Genomic DNA, 18,866 nt, shown 5'->3' on the forward strand with positions numbered 1-18,866 from the left:
CTACTGTTCTCCATCATTCTATCAGCAGACAGCACTCTGATGTGGAGCTACTGTTCTCCATCATTCTATCAGCAGACAGACTGATGTGGAGCTACTGTTCTCCATCATTCTATCAGCAGACTGACTGATGTGGAGCTACTGTTCTCCATCATTCTATCAGTAGACAGCACTCTGAGGTGGAGCTACTGTTCTCCATCATTCTATCAGCAGACAGCACTCTGAGGTGGAGCTACTGTTCTCCATCATTCTATCAGCAGACAGCACTCTGAGGAGGAGCTACTGTTCTCCATTATTCTATCAGCAGACAGCTCTCTGATGTGGAGCTACTGTTCTCCATAATTTTATCAGCAGACAGACTGATGTGGAGCTACTGTTCTCCATCATTCTATCAACAGACAGCACTCTGACTGATGTGGAGCTACTGTTCTCCATCATTCTATCAGCAGACAGCACTCTGACTGATGTGGAGCTACTGTTCTCCATTATTCTATCAGCAGACAGCACTCTGATGTGGAGCTACTGTTCTCCATCATTCTATCAGCAGACAGCACTCTGAGGTGGAGCTACTGTTCTCCATCATTCTATCAGCAGACAGACTGATGTGGAGCTACTGTTCTCCATCATTCTATCAGCAGACAGGTCTCTGATGTGGAGCTACTGTTCTCCATCATTCTATCAGCAGACAGCACTCTGATGTGGAGCTACTGTTCTCCATTATTCTATCAGCAGACAGCACTCTGATGTGGAGCTACTGTTCTCCATCATTCTATCAGCAGACAGCACTCTGACTGATGTGGAGCTACTGTTCTCCATCATTCTATCAGCAGACAGCACTCTGATGTGGAGCTACTGTTCTCCATCATTCTATCAGCAGACAGCACTCTGAGGTGGAGCTACTGTTCTCCATTATTCTATCAGCAGACAGCACTCTGATGTGGAGCTACTGTTCTCCATCATTCTATCAGCAGACAGCACTCTGATGTGGAGCTACTGTTCTCCATCATTCTATCAGCAGACAGCACTCTGACTGATGTGGAGCTACTGTTCTCCATCATTCTATCAGCAGACAGCACTCTGATGTGGAGCTACTGTTCTCCATCATTCTATCAGCAGACAGCACTCTGAGGTGGAGCTACTGTTCTCCATTATTCTATCAGCAGACAGCACTCTGATGTGGAGCTACTGTTCTCCATCATTCTATCAGCAGACAGCACTCTGATTAATGTGGAGCTACTGTTCTCCATCATTCTATCAGCAGACAGCACTCTGATGTGGAGCTACTGTTCTCCATTATTCTATCAGCAGACAGCACTCTGATGTGGAGCTACTGTTCTCCATCATTCTATCAGCAGACAGCACTCTGACTGATGTGGAGCTACTGTTCTCCATCATTCTATCAGAAGACAGCACTCTGATGTGGAGCTACTGTTCTCCATCATTCTATCCGCAGACAGCACTCTGAGGTGGAGCTACTGTTCTCCATCATTCTATCAGCAGACAGCACTCTGATGTGGAGCTACTGTTCTCCATCATTCTATCAGCAGACAGCACTCTGAGGTGGAGCTACTGTTCTCCATCATTCTATCAGCAGACAGCACTCTGATGTGGAGCTACTGTTCTCCATCATTCTATCAGCAGACAGACTGATGTGGAGCTACTGTTCTCCATCATTCTATCAGCAGACTGACTGATGTGGAGCTACTGTTCTCCATCATTCTATCAGCAGACTGACTGATGTGGAGCTACTGTTCTCCATCATTCTATCAGCAGACTGACTGATGTGGAGCTACTGTTCTCCATTATTCTATCAGCAGACAGCACTCTGATGTGGAGCTACTGTTCTCCATCATTCTATCAGCAGACAGCACTCTGATGTGGAGCTACTGTTCTCCATCATTCTATCAGCAGAGAGCACTCTGATGTGGAGCTACTGTTCTTCATACATTGAAGATCTTCCTCTTCAGAAGCTGCTGGTTCAATCAGTAGCACACAATCTTAATTTCTCACTGTGTGTGCGTTTGTCTGTGGTTTTTGTGGTGTGTAAATTATTTTATAACAACCAGGTCAAAAATGACCCCAAGAAAATCTTTGTACCCTGGTGGTGTACAGCTTTCATGGAAATATGAACCAAGACGATGTTGAACTTTTTCTAATGTTGGGGTCACTCCAGGAAAAGTCATCAAACTTCGAGTTGAAAAAATTTGAAATTAGGGTTTTTTCTCTGCTGTTAAACATAGTGGCGGGTCATTTTTGACCCTTAAGACGACAAAAGGGTTAAGAAATATCTACAAATATTAAAATGTAAAGAAAAACTTCAACAAAATAGTTTCAACGGTATTGAAAAACCATCCCCTGGTTATTTCCATATACCTGGTATATACAGTATACCACCCAAACCTGCTCCCTTCACCTGGTATATAGAATACACCACCCAAACCTGCTCCCTTCACCTGGTATATACAGTACACCACCCAAACCTACTCCCTTCACCTGGTATATACAGTATACCACCCAAACCTGCTCCCTTCACCTGGTATATAGAATACACCACCCAAACCTGCTCCCTTCACCTGGTATATACAGTACACCACCCAAACCTGCTCCCTTCACCTGGTATATACAGTACACCACCCAAACCTGCTCCCTTCACCTGGTATATACAGTACACCACCCAAACCTACTCCCTTCACCTGGTATATAGAATACACCACCCAAACATACTCCCTTCACCTGGTATATAGAATACACCACCCAAACATACTCCCTTCACCTGGTATATACAGTATACCACCCAAACCTACTCCCTTCACCTGGTATATAGAATACACCACCCAAACCTACTCCCTTCACCTGGTATATACAGCACACCACCCAAACCTGATCCCTTCACCTGGTATATACAGTATACCACCCAAACCTACTCCCTTCACCTGGTATATACAGTATACCACCCAAACCTACTCCCTTCACCTGGTATATACAGTACACCACCCAAACCTACTCCCTTCACCTGGTATATAGAATACACCACCCAAACCTACTCCCTTCACCTGGTATATACAGCACACCACCCAAACCTGCTCCCTTCACCTGGTATATACAGTATACCACCCAAACCTACTCCATTCACCTGGTATATAGAATACACCACCCAAACCTGCTCCCTTCACCTGGTATATACAGTATACCACCCAAACCTACTCCCTTCACCTGGTATATACAGTATACCACCCAAACCTACTCCCTTCACCTGGTATATACAGTAGACCACCCAAACCTACTCCCTTCACCTGGTATATAGAATACACCACCCAAACCTACTCCCTTCACCTGGTATATACAGTACACCACCCAAACCTACTCCCTTCACCTGGTATATACAGTACACCACCCAAACCTGCTCCCGTCACCTGGTATATACAGTATACCACCCAAACCTACTCCCTTCACCTGGTATATACAGTATACCACCCAAACCTGCTCCCTTCACCTGGTATATACAGTATACCACCCAAACCTACTCCCTTCACCTGGTATATACAGTATACCACCCAAACCTGCTCCCTTCACCTGGTATATACAGTATACCACCCAAACCTACTCCCTACACCTGGTATATACAGTATACCACCCAAACCTACTCCCTTCACCTGGTATATACAGTATACCACCCAAACCTGCTCCCTTCACCTGGTATATACAGTATACCACCCAAACCTACTCCCTACACCTGGTATATACAGTATACCACCCAAACCTACACCCGTCACCTGGTATATACAGTATACCACCCAAACCTACTCCCTTCACCTGGTATATACAGTATACCACCCAAACCTACTCCCTTCACCTGGTATATACAGTATACCACCCAAACCTGCTCCCTTCACCTGGTATATACAGTATACCACCCACACCTGCTCCCTTCACCTGGTATATACAGTATACCACCCAAACCTACTCCCATCACCTGGTATATACAGTATACCACCCAAACCTACTCCCATCACCTGGTATATACAGTATACCACCCAAACCTACTCCCTTCACCTGGTATATACAGTATACCACCCAAACCTACTCCCTTCACCTGGTATATACAGTATACCACCCAAACCTACTTCCTTCACCTGGTATATACAGTATACCACCCAAACCTGCTCCCTTCACCTGGTATATACAGTACACCACCCAAACCTGCTCCCTTCACCTGGTATATACAGTATACCACCCAAACCTACTCCCTACACCTGGTATATACAGTATACCACCCAAACCTACTCCCTTCACCTGGTATATACAGTATACCACCCAAACCTACTCCCTTCACCTGGTATATACAGTATACAACCCAAACCTGCTCCCTTCACCTGGTATATAGAATACACCACCCAAACCTGCTCCCTTCACCTGGTATATACAGTATACCACCCAAACCTGCTCCCTTCACCTGGTATATACAGTATACCACCCAAACCTACTACCTTCACCTGGTATATACAGTATACCACCCAAACCTACTCCCTTCACCTGGTATATACAGTACACCACCCAAACCTACTCCCTTCACCTGGTATATAGAATACACCACCCAAACCTACTCCCTTCACCTGGTATATAGAATACACCACCCAAACCTGATCCCTTCACCTGGTATATACAGTATACCACCCAAACCTACTCCCTTCACCTGGTATATACAGTACACCACCCAAACCTACTCCCTTCACCTGGTATATAGAATACACCACCCAAACATACTCCCTTCACCTGGTATATACAGTACACCACCCAAACCTACTCCCTTCACCTGGTATATACAGTATACCACCCAAACCTACTCCCTTCACCTGGTATATACAGTATACCACCCAAACCTACTCCCTTCACCTGGTATATACAGTACACCACCCACACCTACTCCCTTCACCTGGTATATAGAATACACCACCCAAACCTACTCCCTTCACCTGGTATATACAGCACACCACCCAAACCTGCTCCCTTCACCTGGTATATACAGTATACCACCAAAACCTACTCCCTTCACCTGGTATATACAGTATACCACCCAAACCTACTCCCTTCACCTGGTATATACAGTACACCACCCAAACCTACTCCCTTCACCTGGTATATAGAATACACCACCCAAACCTACTCCCTTCACCTGGTATATACAGCACACCACCCAAACCTGCTCCCTTCACCTGGTATATACAGTATACCACCCAAACCTACTCCCTTCACCTGGTATATAGAATACACCACCCAAACCTGCTCCCTTCACCTGGTATATACAGTATACCACCCAAACCTACTCCCTTCACCTGGTATATACAGTATACCACCCAAACCTACTCCCTTCACCTGGTATATACAGTAGACCACCCAAACCTACTCCCTTCACCTGGTATATAGAATACACCACCCAAACCTACTCCCTTCACCTGGTATATACAGTACACCACCCAAACCTACTCCCTTCACCTGGTATATACAGTACACCACCCAAACCTGCTCCCGTCACCTGGTATATACAGTATACCACCCAAACCTACTCCCTTCACCTGGTATATACAGTATACCACCCAAACCTGCTCCCTTCACCTGGTATATACAGTATACCACCCAAACCTACTCCCTTCACCTGGTATATACAGTATACCACCCAAACCTGCTCCCTTCACCTGGTATATACAGTATACCACCCAAACCTACTCCCTACACCTGGTATATACAGTATACCACCCAAACCTACTCCCTTCACCTGGTATATACAGTATACCACCCAAACCTGCTCCCTTCACCTGGTATATACAGTATACCACCCAAACCTACTCCCTACACCTGGTATATACAGTATACCACCCAAACCTACTCCCTTCACCTGGTATATACAGTATACCACCCAAACCTGCTCCCTTCACCTGGTATATACAGTATACCCTCCAAACCTACTCCCTTCACCTGGTATATACAGTATACCACCCAAACCTACTCCCTTCACCTGGTATATACAGTATACCACCCAAACCTACTCCCTTCACCTGGTATATACAGTATACCACCCAAACCTACTTCCTTCACCTGGTATATACAGTATACCACCCAAACCTACTCCCTTCACCTGGTATATACAGTATACCCCCCAAACCTACTCCCTTCACCTGGTATATACAGTATACCACCCAAACCTACTCCCTACACCTGGTATATACAGTATACCACCCAAACCTACTCCCTTCACCTGGTATATACAGTATACCACCCAAACCTACTTCCTTCACCTGGTATATACAGTATACCACCCAAACCTACTCCCTTCACCTGGTATATACAGTATACCACCCAGTATGGCCATACACAAACAGGCAGGCAGTATGGCCACACACACAGCACCAAGTATAGCTGCTCCTCATCACATTACAACTCCCAGAATGCAACACCTCTGTGCTAACAGGCTGCAGACGCTGTCCAATCAGAGGGCTATATCACATCACAGACAAAAATACCACATGACACAAACAGCAGCAATCTAATAAACACAAGGATTTAAGACCTCTCACTAAACAGAATCTGTCTCTTTCATTTCAGGATGGGTTTAACTTTTACCAGTGGCCAAAACTCAGGGAACAGTAATCCTAACTCTACAAGCTAGGGAACAGTAATCCTAACTCTACAAGCTAGGGAACAGTAATCCTAACTCTACAAGGTAGGGAACAGTAATCCTAACGCTACAAGCTAGGGAACAGTAATCCTAACTCTACAAGCCAGGGAACAGTAATCCTAACTCTGAAAGCCAGGGAACAGTAATCCTAACTCTAAAAGCCAGGGAACAGTAATCCTAACTCTACAAACCAGGGAACAGTAATCCTAACTCTGAAAGCCAGGGAACAGTAATCCTAACTCTACAAGCCAGGGAACAGTAATCCTAACTCTACAAGCCAGGGAACAGTAATCCTAACTCTACAAACCAGGGAACAGTAATCCTAACTCTACAAACCAGGGAACAGTAATCCTAACTCTACAAACCAGGGAACAGTAATCCTAACTCTACAAGCCAGGGAACAGTAATCCTAACTCTGAAAGCCAGGGAACAGTAATCCTAACTCTAAAAGCCAGGGAACAGTAATCCTAACTCTACAAACCAGGGAACAGTAATCCTAACTCTACAAACCAGGGAACAGTAATCCTAACTCTACAAACCAGGGAACAGTAATCCTAACTCTACAAGCAAGGGAACAGTAATCCTAACTCTACAAATCAGGGAACAGTAATCCTAATTCTACAAACCAGGGAACAGTAATCCTAACTCTGAAAGCCAGGGAACAGTCATCCTAACTCTACAAGCCAGGGAACAGTAGTCCTAACTCTGAAAGCCAGGGAACAGTAATCCTAACTCTGAAAACCAGGGAACAGTAATCCTAACTCTACAAGCCAGGGAACAGTAATCCTAACTCTGAAAGTCAGGGAACAGTAATCCTAACTCTACAAGCCAGTGAACAGTAATCCTAACTCAACAAGCCAGGGAACAGTAATCCTAACTCTACAAGCCAGGGAACAGTAATCCTAACTCTACAAGCTAGGGAACAGTAATGTCATGTATTGTCATGTTGTGTCTTTCTGTCCTTTCCTTTCACCCTGTCTCCCTCTGCTGGTCGTATTAGGTTACCTTTTCTCCCCCGCTTTCCCCCAGCTGTTCCTTGTCTCCTCTTGACTACCTCGTCACCCCTTCTCCCACCTGTTCCCCTTTTCCCTCTGATTAGTCCCCTATATCTCTCTCTGTTTTTGTTCCTGTCCTTGTCGGATTCTTGTTTGTTGTGTTTCATGCCTGAGCCAGACTATCGTCATGTTTGCTGTAACCTTGTCCTGTCCTGTTGGAATCTGCCGGTCTATCTGAGCCTACCTATGTTTGGTTATTAAAGAAGCTCTGTTTAAGTTAGTTCGCTTTTGGGTCCTCATTCACTCACCGTAACAGAAGAATCCGACCAAGAATGGACCCAGCGACTTCGGATCCTCTCCACTCAGCCGTCGAGATCCAGGGAGCGATGCTAGGCAGACACGAGCAGGAATTGTCTGCTGCTCGACATGCCGTTGAGACCCTGGCCACCCAAGTCTCCAACCTCACAGAACAGGTTCACCATCTCCGCCTCGATCCACCGGCCACTTCCAGGGCTTTCGAATCTCCGGAGCCCAGAATCAATAACCCGCCGTGTTACTCTGGGGAGCCCACTGAATGCCGCTCGTTCCTCACCCAGTGTGATATTGTGTTTTCTCTCCAGCCCAACACTTACTCCAGGAGCACTGCTCGTGTCGCCTACGTCATATCTCTCCTTATTGGACGGGCTCGTGAGTGGGGCACGGCAATCTGGGAGGCAAGGGCTGAGTGTACTAACCAGTATCAGGACTTTAAGGAGGAGATGATACGGGTTTTTGATCGATCTGTTTTTGGGGAGGAGGCTTCCAGGGTCCTGTCTTCCCTATGTCAAGGTAATCGATCCATAACAGACTACTCTATTGAGTTTCGCACTCTTGCTGCCTCCAGTGGCTGGAACGAGCCGGCTTTGCTCGCTCGTTTTCTGGAGGGTCTCCGCGCAGAGGTAAAGGATGAGATTCTCTCCCGGGAGGTCCCTTCCAGCGTGGATTCCCTGATTGAACTCGCTATTCGCATTGAGCGACGGGTTGATCTTCGTCACCGAGCTCGTGGAAAGGAGCTCGCGTTCTCCGTTGCCCCCCTCTCCGCATCACTACCATCTTCCTCTGCCGGCTCGGGAGCTGAGCCTATGCAGCTGGGAGGTATCCGCATCTCGACTAAGGAGAGGGAACGGAGAATCACCAACCGCCTCTGTCTCTATTGCGGTTCTGCTGGTCATTTTGTCACTTCATGTCCAGTAAAAGCCAGAGCTCATCAGTAAGCGGAGGGCTACTGGTGAGCGCTACTACTCCTGTCTCTCCTTCAAGATCCTGCACTACCTTGTCGGTCCATCTACGCTGGACCGGTTCGTCAGCTTCCTGCAGTGCCTTAATAGACTCTGGGGCGGAGGGCTGTTTTATGGACGAGACCTGGGCTCGGGAACATGACATTCCTCTCAGACAGTTAAGGGAGTCCACGGCCTTGTTCGCCCTGGATGGTAGTCCTCTCCCCAGGATTCAGCGTGAGACGCTACCTTTAACCCTCACTGTTTCTGGTAATCATAGCGAAACCATTTCTTTTTTGATTTTTCGTTCACCTTTTACACCTGTTGTTTTGGGCCATCCCTGGCTAGTTTGTCATAATCCTTCCATTAATTGGTCTAGTAATTCTATCCTCTCCTGGAACGTCTCTTGTCATGTGAAATGTTTAATGTCTGCTATCCCTCCTGTTTCCTCTGTCTCTTCTTCACAGGAGGAGCCTGGTGATTTGACAGGGGTGCCGGAGGAATATCACGATCTGCGCACGGTGTTCAGTCGGTCCAGGGCCACCTCTCTTCCTCCACACCGGTCGTATGATTGTAGTATTGATCTCCTTCCGGGAACCACTCCCCCCCGGGGTAGACTATACTCTCTGTCGGCTCCCGAACGTAAGGCTCTCGAGGATTATTTGTCTGTAGCTCTTGACGCCGGTACCATAGTCCCCTCCTCCTCTCCCGCCGGAGCGGGGTTTTTTTTTGTCAAGAAGAAGGACGGGTCTCTGCGCCCCTGCATAGATTATCGAGGGCTGAATGACATAACAGTTAAGAATCGTTATCCGCTTCCTCTTATGTCTTCAGCCTTCGAGATCCTGCAGGGAGCCAGGTTTTTCACTAAGTTGGACCTTCGTAACGCTTACCATCTCGTGCGCATCAGGGAGGGGGACGAGTGGAAGACGGCGTTTAACACTCCGTTAGGGCACTTTGAATACCGGGTTCTTCCTTTCGGCCTCGCTAACGCTCCAGCTGTCTTTCAGGCATTAGTCAATGATGTCCTGAGAGACATGCTGAACATCTTTGTTTTCGTTTACCTTGACGATATCCTGATTTTTTCACCGTCACTCCAGATTCATGTTCAGCACGTTCGACGTGTCCTCCAGCGCCTTTTAGAGAATTGTCTTTTTGTGAAGGCTGAGAAGTGCACTTTTCATGCCTCCTCCGTCACATTTCTCGGTTCTGTTATTTCCGCTGAAGGCATTAAGATGGATCCCGCTAAGGTCCAAGCTGTCATTGATTGGCCCGCCCCTAAGACACGCGTCGAGCTGCAGCGCTTTCTCGGCTTCGCGAACTTCTATCGTCGTTTCATCCGTAATTTCGGTCAGGTGGCAGCTCCTCTCACAGCCCTTACTTCTGTCAAGACGTGCTTTAAGTGGTCCGTTTCCGCCCAGGGAGCTTTTGATCTCCTCAAGAATCGTTTTACATCCGCTCCTATCCTTGTTACACCTGACGTCTCTAGACAGTTCGTTGTCGAGGTTGACGCGTCAGAGGTGGGCGTGGGAGCCATTCTTTCTCAGCGCTCCCTCTCTGACGACAAGGTCCACCCATGCGCGTATTTTTCTCATCGCCTGTCGCCGTCGGAACGTAACTATGATGTGGGAAACCGCGAACTGCTCGCCATCCGGTTAGCCCTAGGCGAATGGCGACAGTGGTTGGAGGGGGCGACCGTTCCTTTTGTCGTTTGGACTGACCATAGGAACCTTGAGTACATCCGTTCTGCCAAACGACTTAATGCGCGTCAGGCGCGTTGGGCGCTGTTTTTCGCTCGTTTCGAGTTCGTGATTTCTTATCGTCCGGGCTCTAAGAACACCAAGCCTGATGCTTTATCTCGTCTCTTCAGTTCTTCAGTAGCCTCCACTGACCCCGAGGGGATTCTCCCTGAGGGGCGTGTTGTCGGGTTGACTGTCTGGGGAATTGAGAGGCAGGTAAAGCAAGCGCTCACTCACACTCCGTCGCCGCGCGCTTGTCCTAGGAACCTTCTTTTCGTTCCCGTTCCTACTCGTCTGGCCGTTCTTCAGTGGGCTCACTCTGCCAAGTTAGCCGGCCACCCTGGCGTTCGGGGTACGCTTGCTTCCATTCGCCAGCGTTTTTGGTGGCCCACCCGGGAGCATGACACGCGTCGTTTCGTGGCTGCTTGTTCGGTCTGCGCGCAGACTAAGTCCGGTAACTCCCCTCCTGCCGGCCGTCTCAGGCCGCTTCCCATTCCCTCTCGACCGTGGTCTCACATCGCCTTAGATTTTGTCACCGGACTGCCTTCGTCAGCGGGGAAGACTGTTATTCTTACGGTTGTCGATAGGTTCTCTAAGGCGGCTCATTTCATTCCCCTTGCTAAGCTTCCTTCTGCTAAAGAGACGGCACAAATCATCATCGAGAATGTTTTCAGAATTCATGGCCTTCCGTCAGACGTCGTTTCGGACAGAGGTCCGCAATTCACGTCTCAATTTTGGAGGGAGTTTTGCCGTTTGATTGGGGCTTCCGTCAGTCTCTCTTCCGGCTTTCACCCCCAGTCTAACGGTCAAGCAGAACGGGCCAATCAGACTATTGGTCGCATCTTACGCAGTCTTTCTTTTCGCAACCCTGCGTCTTGGTCAGAACAGCTCCCCTGGGCAGAATACGCCCACAACTCGCTTCCTTCGTCTGCGACCGGGCTATCTCCTTTTCAGAGTAGCCTCGGGTACCAGCCTCCGCTGTTCTCATCTCAGTTCGCCGAGTCCAGCGTCCCCTCCGCTCAGGCTTTTGTCCAACGTTGCGAGCGCACCTGGAAGAGGGTCAGGTCTGCACTTTGCCGTTATAGGACGCAGACTGTGAGGGCTGCTAATAAGCGTAGAACTAAGAGTCCTAGATATTGTCGCGGTCAGAGAGTTTGGCTCTCCACTCAGAACCTTCCCCTTAAGACGGCTTCTCGCAAGTTGACCCCGCGGTTCATTGGTCCGTTCCGTATTTCTCGGGTCATTAATCCTGTCGCAGTTCGACTTCTTCTTCCGCGATACCTTCGTCGCGTCCACCCGGTCTTCCATGTCTCCTGTATCAAGCCCGTTCTTCGCGCCCCCGCTCGTCTTCCCCCCCCCCCCCCCATCCTTGTCGAGGGCGCACCCATCTACAGGGTCCGCAGGATTTTGGACATGCGTCCTCGGGGCCGTGGTCACCAGTACCTCGTTGATTGGGAGGGGTACGGTCCTGAGGAGAGGAGTTGGGTTCCCTCTCGGGACGTGCTGGACCGTGCGCTGATCGAGGATTTCCTCCGTTGCCGCCAGGTTTCCTCCTCGAGTGCGCCAGGAGGCGCTCGGTGAGTGGGGGGGTACTGTCATGTATTGTCATGTTGTGTCTTTCTGTCCTTTCCTTTCACCCTGTCTCCCTCTGCTGGTCGTATTAGGTTACCTTTTCTCCCCCGCTTTCCCCCAGCTGTTCCTTGTCTCCTCTTGACTACCTCGTCACCCCTTCTCCCACCTGTTCCCCTTTTCCCTCTGATTAGTCCCCTATATCTCTCTCTGTTTTTGTTCCTGTCCTTGTCGGATTCTTGTTTGTTGTGTTTCATGCCTGAGCCAGACTATCGTCATGTTTGCTGTAACCTTGTCCTGTCCTGTCGGAATCTGCCGGTCTATCTGAGCCTACCTATGTTTGGTTATTAAAGAAGCTCTGTTTAAGTTAGTTCGCTTTTGGGTCCTCATTCACTCACCGTAACAAGTAATCCTAACTCTACAAGCTATGGAACAGTAATCCTAACTGTCCAAGCTAGGGAACAGTAATCCTAACTATAAAAGTTAGGGAACAGTAATCCTAACTCTACAAGCCAAGGAACAGTAATCCTAACTCTAAAAGCTAGTGAACAGTAATCCTAACTATAAAAGTTAGGGAACAGTAATCCTAACTCTACAAGCTAGGGAACAGTAATCCTAACTCTACAAGCCAAGGAACAGTAATCCTAACTCTAAAAGCTAGTGAATAGTAATCCTAACTCTACAAGCCAGGGAACAGTAATCCTGACTCTACAAGCCAGGGAACAGTAATCCTAACTCTACAAGCCAAGGAACAGTAATCCTAACTCTAAAAGCTAGTGAATAGTAATCCTAACTCTACAAGCCAAGGAACAGTAATCCTAACTCTAAAAGCTAGTGAATAGTAATCCTAACTCTACAAGCCAGGGAACAGTAATCCTGACTCTACAAGTCAGGGAACAGTAATCCTAACTCTACAAGCCAGGGAACAGTAATCCTGACTCTACAAGTCAGGGAACAGTAATCCTGACTCTACAAATCAGGGAACAGTAATCCTAACTCTAAAAGCTAGTGAATAGTAATCCTAACTCTACAAACCAGGGAACAGTAATCCTAACTCTGAGCGTCAGGGAACAGTAATCCTAACTCTAAAAGTCAGGGAACAGTAATCCTAACTCTAAAAGTTAGGGAATAGTAACATGGTCAAACCAACCAATATCCTTCAAAAGACTCCTCCCTTCCATATTAACTCTGTCAGGTCATTGTGTTGAGCCTGTTTAGAGATCTCGTCGTCCTCCTCCTCCTCCTCTTCCTCCTTCCTCCTCCTCCTCCTCTCCCTACTTCCCCCTCAGTCCTCCTCCCTTCCCTCCCTCCCTCCCTCCCTCCCTCCCTCCCTCCCTCCTACCTCTTTATTTCTGTCCAGTTCATTGTGTAGAGCCTGTTTAGAGATCTCCACCTCGATGATCCTCTGTCTCAGCAGCTCATTCTCATCTTCAGCCCTGGTCCTCTTGTCTTCTACATTCTCCAGCTCGTTGTGCAGACGCACTGACACATCTTTGGCCACCTGCACGGTGACACAGTCACATGGGGACACAGTCACATGGGGACACAGTCACATGGAGAAACAGTCACATGGAGACACAGTCACATGGGGACACAGTCACATGGAGACAGTCACATGGGGACACAGTCACATGGGGACACAGTCACATGGGGACACAGTCACATGGGGACACAGTCACATAGGGACACAGTCACATAGGGACACCGTCACATGGGGACACAGTCACATGGGGACACCGTCACATGGGGACACTGTCACATGGGGACACAGTCACATGGGGACACAGTCACATGGAGACACAGTCACATGGAGACACAGTCACATGGAGTCATGTGTGACGTGTGAGAACAAGAAGTTTTGAAGACATTGAGGTACATAACACAGTACATAAACACAGTACATAACACAGTACATAAACACAGTACATAACACAGTGCATAAACACAAACACAGTACATGAACACAGTACAAAAACACAAACACAGTACATGAACACAGTACATGAACACAGTACATAACACAGTACATAAACACAAACACAGTACATGAACACAGTACATGAACACAGTACTATCAAAAATAATTTACTGGAACTTGTTACAAATGGGGGAGTCACCCATGATTCACCAAACAATATTTTGAAAGAGGAAGGAAAGTCATTTAAGCACATGTTTTTGTTTCAGTCTCCTCCATCTCCACTAACCAAAGATAAATTATATGGATTTATTTTCCTTTTAATAATGTAAAATGAACATCTGTTCAGAAAGACTCATGTGAAGGCCAAATTACAGAGGAGGAACTTCTTGATGCAATTAAAGCCTTTAAGGCTGAGAAAACTCCAGGGCTGGATGGCATAACAGTGGAAGTATACCAAAAAAAAATGATATACTCAGAGGACCGTTATTAGCATGTTTTAACCACTACTCTATAAATAGTAGATTATCGGACACACAACAAGAAGGTCTGATATCATTATTACTGAAACAGGATCCAAGTGGTAAATATAATGATCCAGTCCATTTAAAGAAGTGGAGGCCTCTTACACTTCAGTGTTGTGATGCAAAAATTCTAGCTAAATGCTTAGCGCATAGAATTAAAAAGGTATTTTCGGATATTATTCATCCTAATCAGAAAGGTTTTTTACATGGACGATACATTGGAGATAATATAAGACAAGTACTGGAAACAAAAGTACACTATGAAAAATCTGGGAAACAGGGCCTGGTATTCACAGCTGAATTTGAAAAGGATTTTGATAAAGTACAACTGAAATGTATATGTAAATTCCTGGAATATTTACATTTTGGAGAATCTCTTGTACAATAAGTTAAAGTTATGTATAGTAACCCTATGTGTAAAATAGTAAATAATGGCTACACCTCAGAAAGATTTAAACTGTCAAGAGGAGTGAAACAAGGTTGTCCCCTATCGGCATATCTATTTATTATGGCCATTGAAATGTTAGCTGTTAAAATCAGATCTAACAATAATATCAAGGGGTTACAAATCAAGGCCTTAAAAACAAAAGGTACCATTGTACGCTGATGATTCATGCTTTCTCTTTCTTTTAAAACCACAATGTTGATCCCTCCACAGCCTCACAGATGATCTAGATACTTGTTCTAACCTCTCTGGATTAAAACCAAATTGTGATAAGTGGATTATATTACGTATTGGATCACTAAAAAAATATATATAACTTTTACATTAGCGTGTAGTTTACCAATAAAATGGTCTGGCGGTGATTTTTTAAATCTTTTTTTTTATTTAACTAAGCAAAAGGAGTGGAGATGCCGGGGACTGAACCCGGGGCCTCACACACACAACACATGTGCTCTACCACCGAGCTACATCCCCCTGTACATTCTACTTCCCCCTGTGATGTGGACATACTCGGTATACATATCCCGAAAGAAAGAAAAGCTCTCACTTCAATACATTTAATAGAAAGTTAGATTCGATTTTGCTACCGTGGAAAGGGAAATAACTGTCTATTTTCGGAAAAATCACCCTGATTAACTCTTTAATCATACCCTAGTTGACCCTGATTAACTCCTTAGTCATTTCCCAGGTCACGTATTTGCTTATGGTCTTGCCTACACCTAGCGACCTGTTATTTAACCTCTCTGAACCACCCATCCCAGATCCGGTATAATTGTCATCAGCAACGCTGAATAGCATAGCACCACAGTCAAATAATATTACTAGAAAATATTAATATTCATGAAATCACAAGTGCAATATTGCAAAACACAGCTTAGCCTTTTGTTAATCCACCTGTCGTCTCAGATTTTGAAATTATGCTTAACAGCGAAAGCAATACAAGCGTTCGTGTAAGTTTATCGATCGCACAACAAAACATTAAGTACACTTAGCATCAGGTAACTTGGTGAACGAAAATCAGAAAAGCAATCAAATTAATCGTTTACCTTTGATGATCTTCGGATGTTTTCACTCATGAGACTCCCAGTTAGACAAAATGTTTTCCTTTTGTTCCATAAAGATATTTTTTATATCCAAATACCTAGTTTGGTGCGTTATGCTCAGGAATCCACCGGAAAGAGCGGTCACGACAACGCAGACAAAAATTCCAAATTATATCCATAATGTCAACGCGTACAATTTTTTTTCTGAGGTCTTGGGTGATTTCTTTTGATTTTCCCATGATGTCAAGCAAAGAGGCACTGAGTTTGAAGGTAGGCCTTGAAATACATCCACAGGTACACCTCCAATTGACTCAAATTATGTCAATTAGCCTATCAGAAGCTTCTAAAGCCATGACATCATTTTCTGGAATTTTCCATGCTGTTTAAAAGGCACAGTCAACTTAGTGTATGTAAACTTCTGACCCACTGGAATGGGGAATCAGTGAATTGTAGGTGAAATAATCTGTCTGTAAACAATTGTTGGAAAAATGACTTGTGTCATGCACAAAGTAGATGTCCTAACCGACTTGTCAAAACTATAGTTTGTTAACAAGAAATGTGTGGAGTGGTTGAAAAACGAGTTTTAAGGACTCCAACCTAAGTGTAATGTAAACTTCCGACTTCAACTGTATAGAGTAGCAGTCAAAAGTTTGGACACACCTACTCATTGAAGGATTTTACTTTATTTTCACTGTTATTTCATAGTTTTGATGTTTTCACAATGTAGAAAGTAGTCAAACAAAAAATAAATACCCTTGAATGAGTAGGTGGTGTCCAAACCCTTGAATGAGTAGGTGTGTCCAAACCCTTGAATGAGTAGGTGTGTCCAAACCCTTGAATGAGTAGGTGTGTCCAAACCCTTGAATGAGTAGGTGGTGTCCAAACCCTTGAATGAGTAGGTGGTGTCCAAACCCTTGAATGAGTAGGTGTGTCCAAACCCTTGAATGAGTAGGTGTGTCCAAACCCTTGAATGAGTAGGTGGTGTCCAAACCCTTGAATGAGTAGGTGTGTCCAAACCCTTGAATGAGTAGGCGTGTCCAAACCCTTGAATGAGTAGGCGTGTCCAAACCCTTGAATGAGTAGGTGTGTCCAAACCCTTGAATGAGTAGGTGTGTCCAAACCCTTGAATGAGTAGGCGTGTCCAAACCCTTGAATGAGTAGGCGTGTCCAAACCCTTGAATGAGTAGGTGTGTCCAAACCCTTGAATGAGTAGATGTGTCCAAACCCTTGAATGAGTAGGTGGTGTCCAAACCCTTGAATGAGTAGGTGGTGTCCAAACCCTTGAATGAGTAGGCGTGTCCAAACCCTTGAATGAGTAGGTGTGTCCAAACCCTTGAATGAGTAGGTGTGTCCAAACCCTTGAATGAGTAGGTGGTGTCCAAACCCTTGAATGAGTAGGCGTGTCCAAACCCTTGAATGAGTAGGTGTGTCCAAACCCTTGAATGAGTAGGTGTGTCCAAACCCTTGAATGAGTAGGTGTGTCCAAACCCTTGAATGAGTAGGTGGTGTTCAAACCCTTGAATGAGTAGGCGTGTCCAAACCCTTGAATGAGTAGGTGGTGTTCAAACCCTTGAATGAGTAGGTGTGTCCAAACCCTTGAATGAGTAGGTGTGTCCAAACCCTTGAATGAGTAGGCGTGTCCAAACCCTTGAATGAGTAGGCGTGTCCAAACCCTTGAATGAGTAGGTGTGTCCAAACCCTTGAATGAGTAGGTGTGTCCAAACCCTTGAATGAGTAGGTGGTGTCCAAACCCTTGAATGAGTAGGTGTGTCCAAACCCTTGAATGAGTAGGCGTGTCCAAACCCTTGAATGAATAGGTGTGTCCAAACCCTTGAATGAGTAGGTGTGTCCAAACCCTTGAATGAGTAGGTGTGTCCAAACCCTTGAATGAGTAGGTGTGTCCAAACCCTTGAATGAGTAGGTGTGTCCAAACCGTTGAATGAGTAGGTGTGTCCAAACCCTTGAATGAGTAGGCGTGTCCAAACCCTTGAATGAGTAGGTGTGTCCAAACCCTTGAATGAGTAGGTGTGTCCAAACCCTTGAATGAGTAGGTGGTGTCCAAACCCTTGAATGAGTAGGTGGTGTCCAAACCCTTGAATGAGTAGGCGTGTCCAAACCCTTGAATGAGTAGGTGTGTCCAAACCCTTGAATGAGTAGGCGTGTCCAAACCCTTGAATGAGTAGGTGTGTCCAAACCCTTGAATGAGTAGGTGTGTCCAAACCCTTGAATGAGTAGGTGTGTCCAAACCCTTGAATGAGTAGGTGTGTCCAAACCCTTGAATGAGTAGGTGTGTCCAAACCCTTGAATGAGTAGGTGGTGTTCAAACCCTTGAATGAGTAGGCGTGTCCAAACCCTTGACTGAGTAGGCGTGTCCAAACCCTTGAATGAGTAGGCGTGTCCAAACCCTTGAATGAGTAGGTGTGTCCAAACCCTTGAATGAGTAGGTGTGTCCAAACCCTTGAATGAGTAGGCGTGTCCAAACCCTTGAATGAGTAGGTGTGTCCAAACCCTTGAATGAGTAGGTGTGTCCAAACCCTTGAATGAGTAGGTGTGTCCAAACCCTTGAATGAGTAGGTGTGTCCAAACCCTTGAATGAGTAGGTGTGTCCAAACCCTTGAATGAGTAGGTGTGTCCAAACCCTTGAATGAGTAGGTGGTGTTCAAACCCTTGAATGAGTAGGTGTGTCCAAACCCTTGAATGAGTAGGTGTGTCC

The 18,866-nt window shown here is 46.2% G+C and overlaps 1 protein-coding gene across 1 annotated transcript in view; it reads right to left on the reverse strand.

Moving 5' to 3' along the window:
- Positions 1–18,866, reverse strand: part of LOC149982180 (microtubule cross-linking factor 1-like) — a 171,278-nt gene that overhangs the window by 132,327 nt on the left and 20,085 nt on the right. Inside the window, exon 3 of the mRNA XM_090182938.1 lies at positions 13,569–13,727. Within this exon, the coding sequence (XP_090039064.1) occupies positions 13,569–13,727 (159 nt within the window). The remainder of the gene's footprint in view (positions 1–13,568; positions 13,728–18,866) is intronic.

This window comes from Oncorhynchus mykiss, chromosome 8 (assembly GCF_057628025.1).
Source record: "Oncorhynchus mykiss isolate SJ-2025 chromosome 8, ASM5762802v1, whole genome shotgun sequence".
Lineage (NCBI taxonomy): Eukaryota > Metazoa > Chordata > Actinopteri > Salmoniformes > Salmonidae > Oncorhynchus > Oncorhynchus mykiss.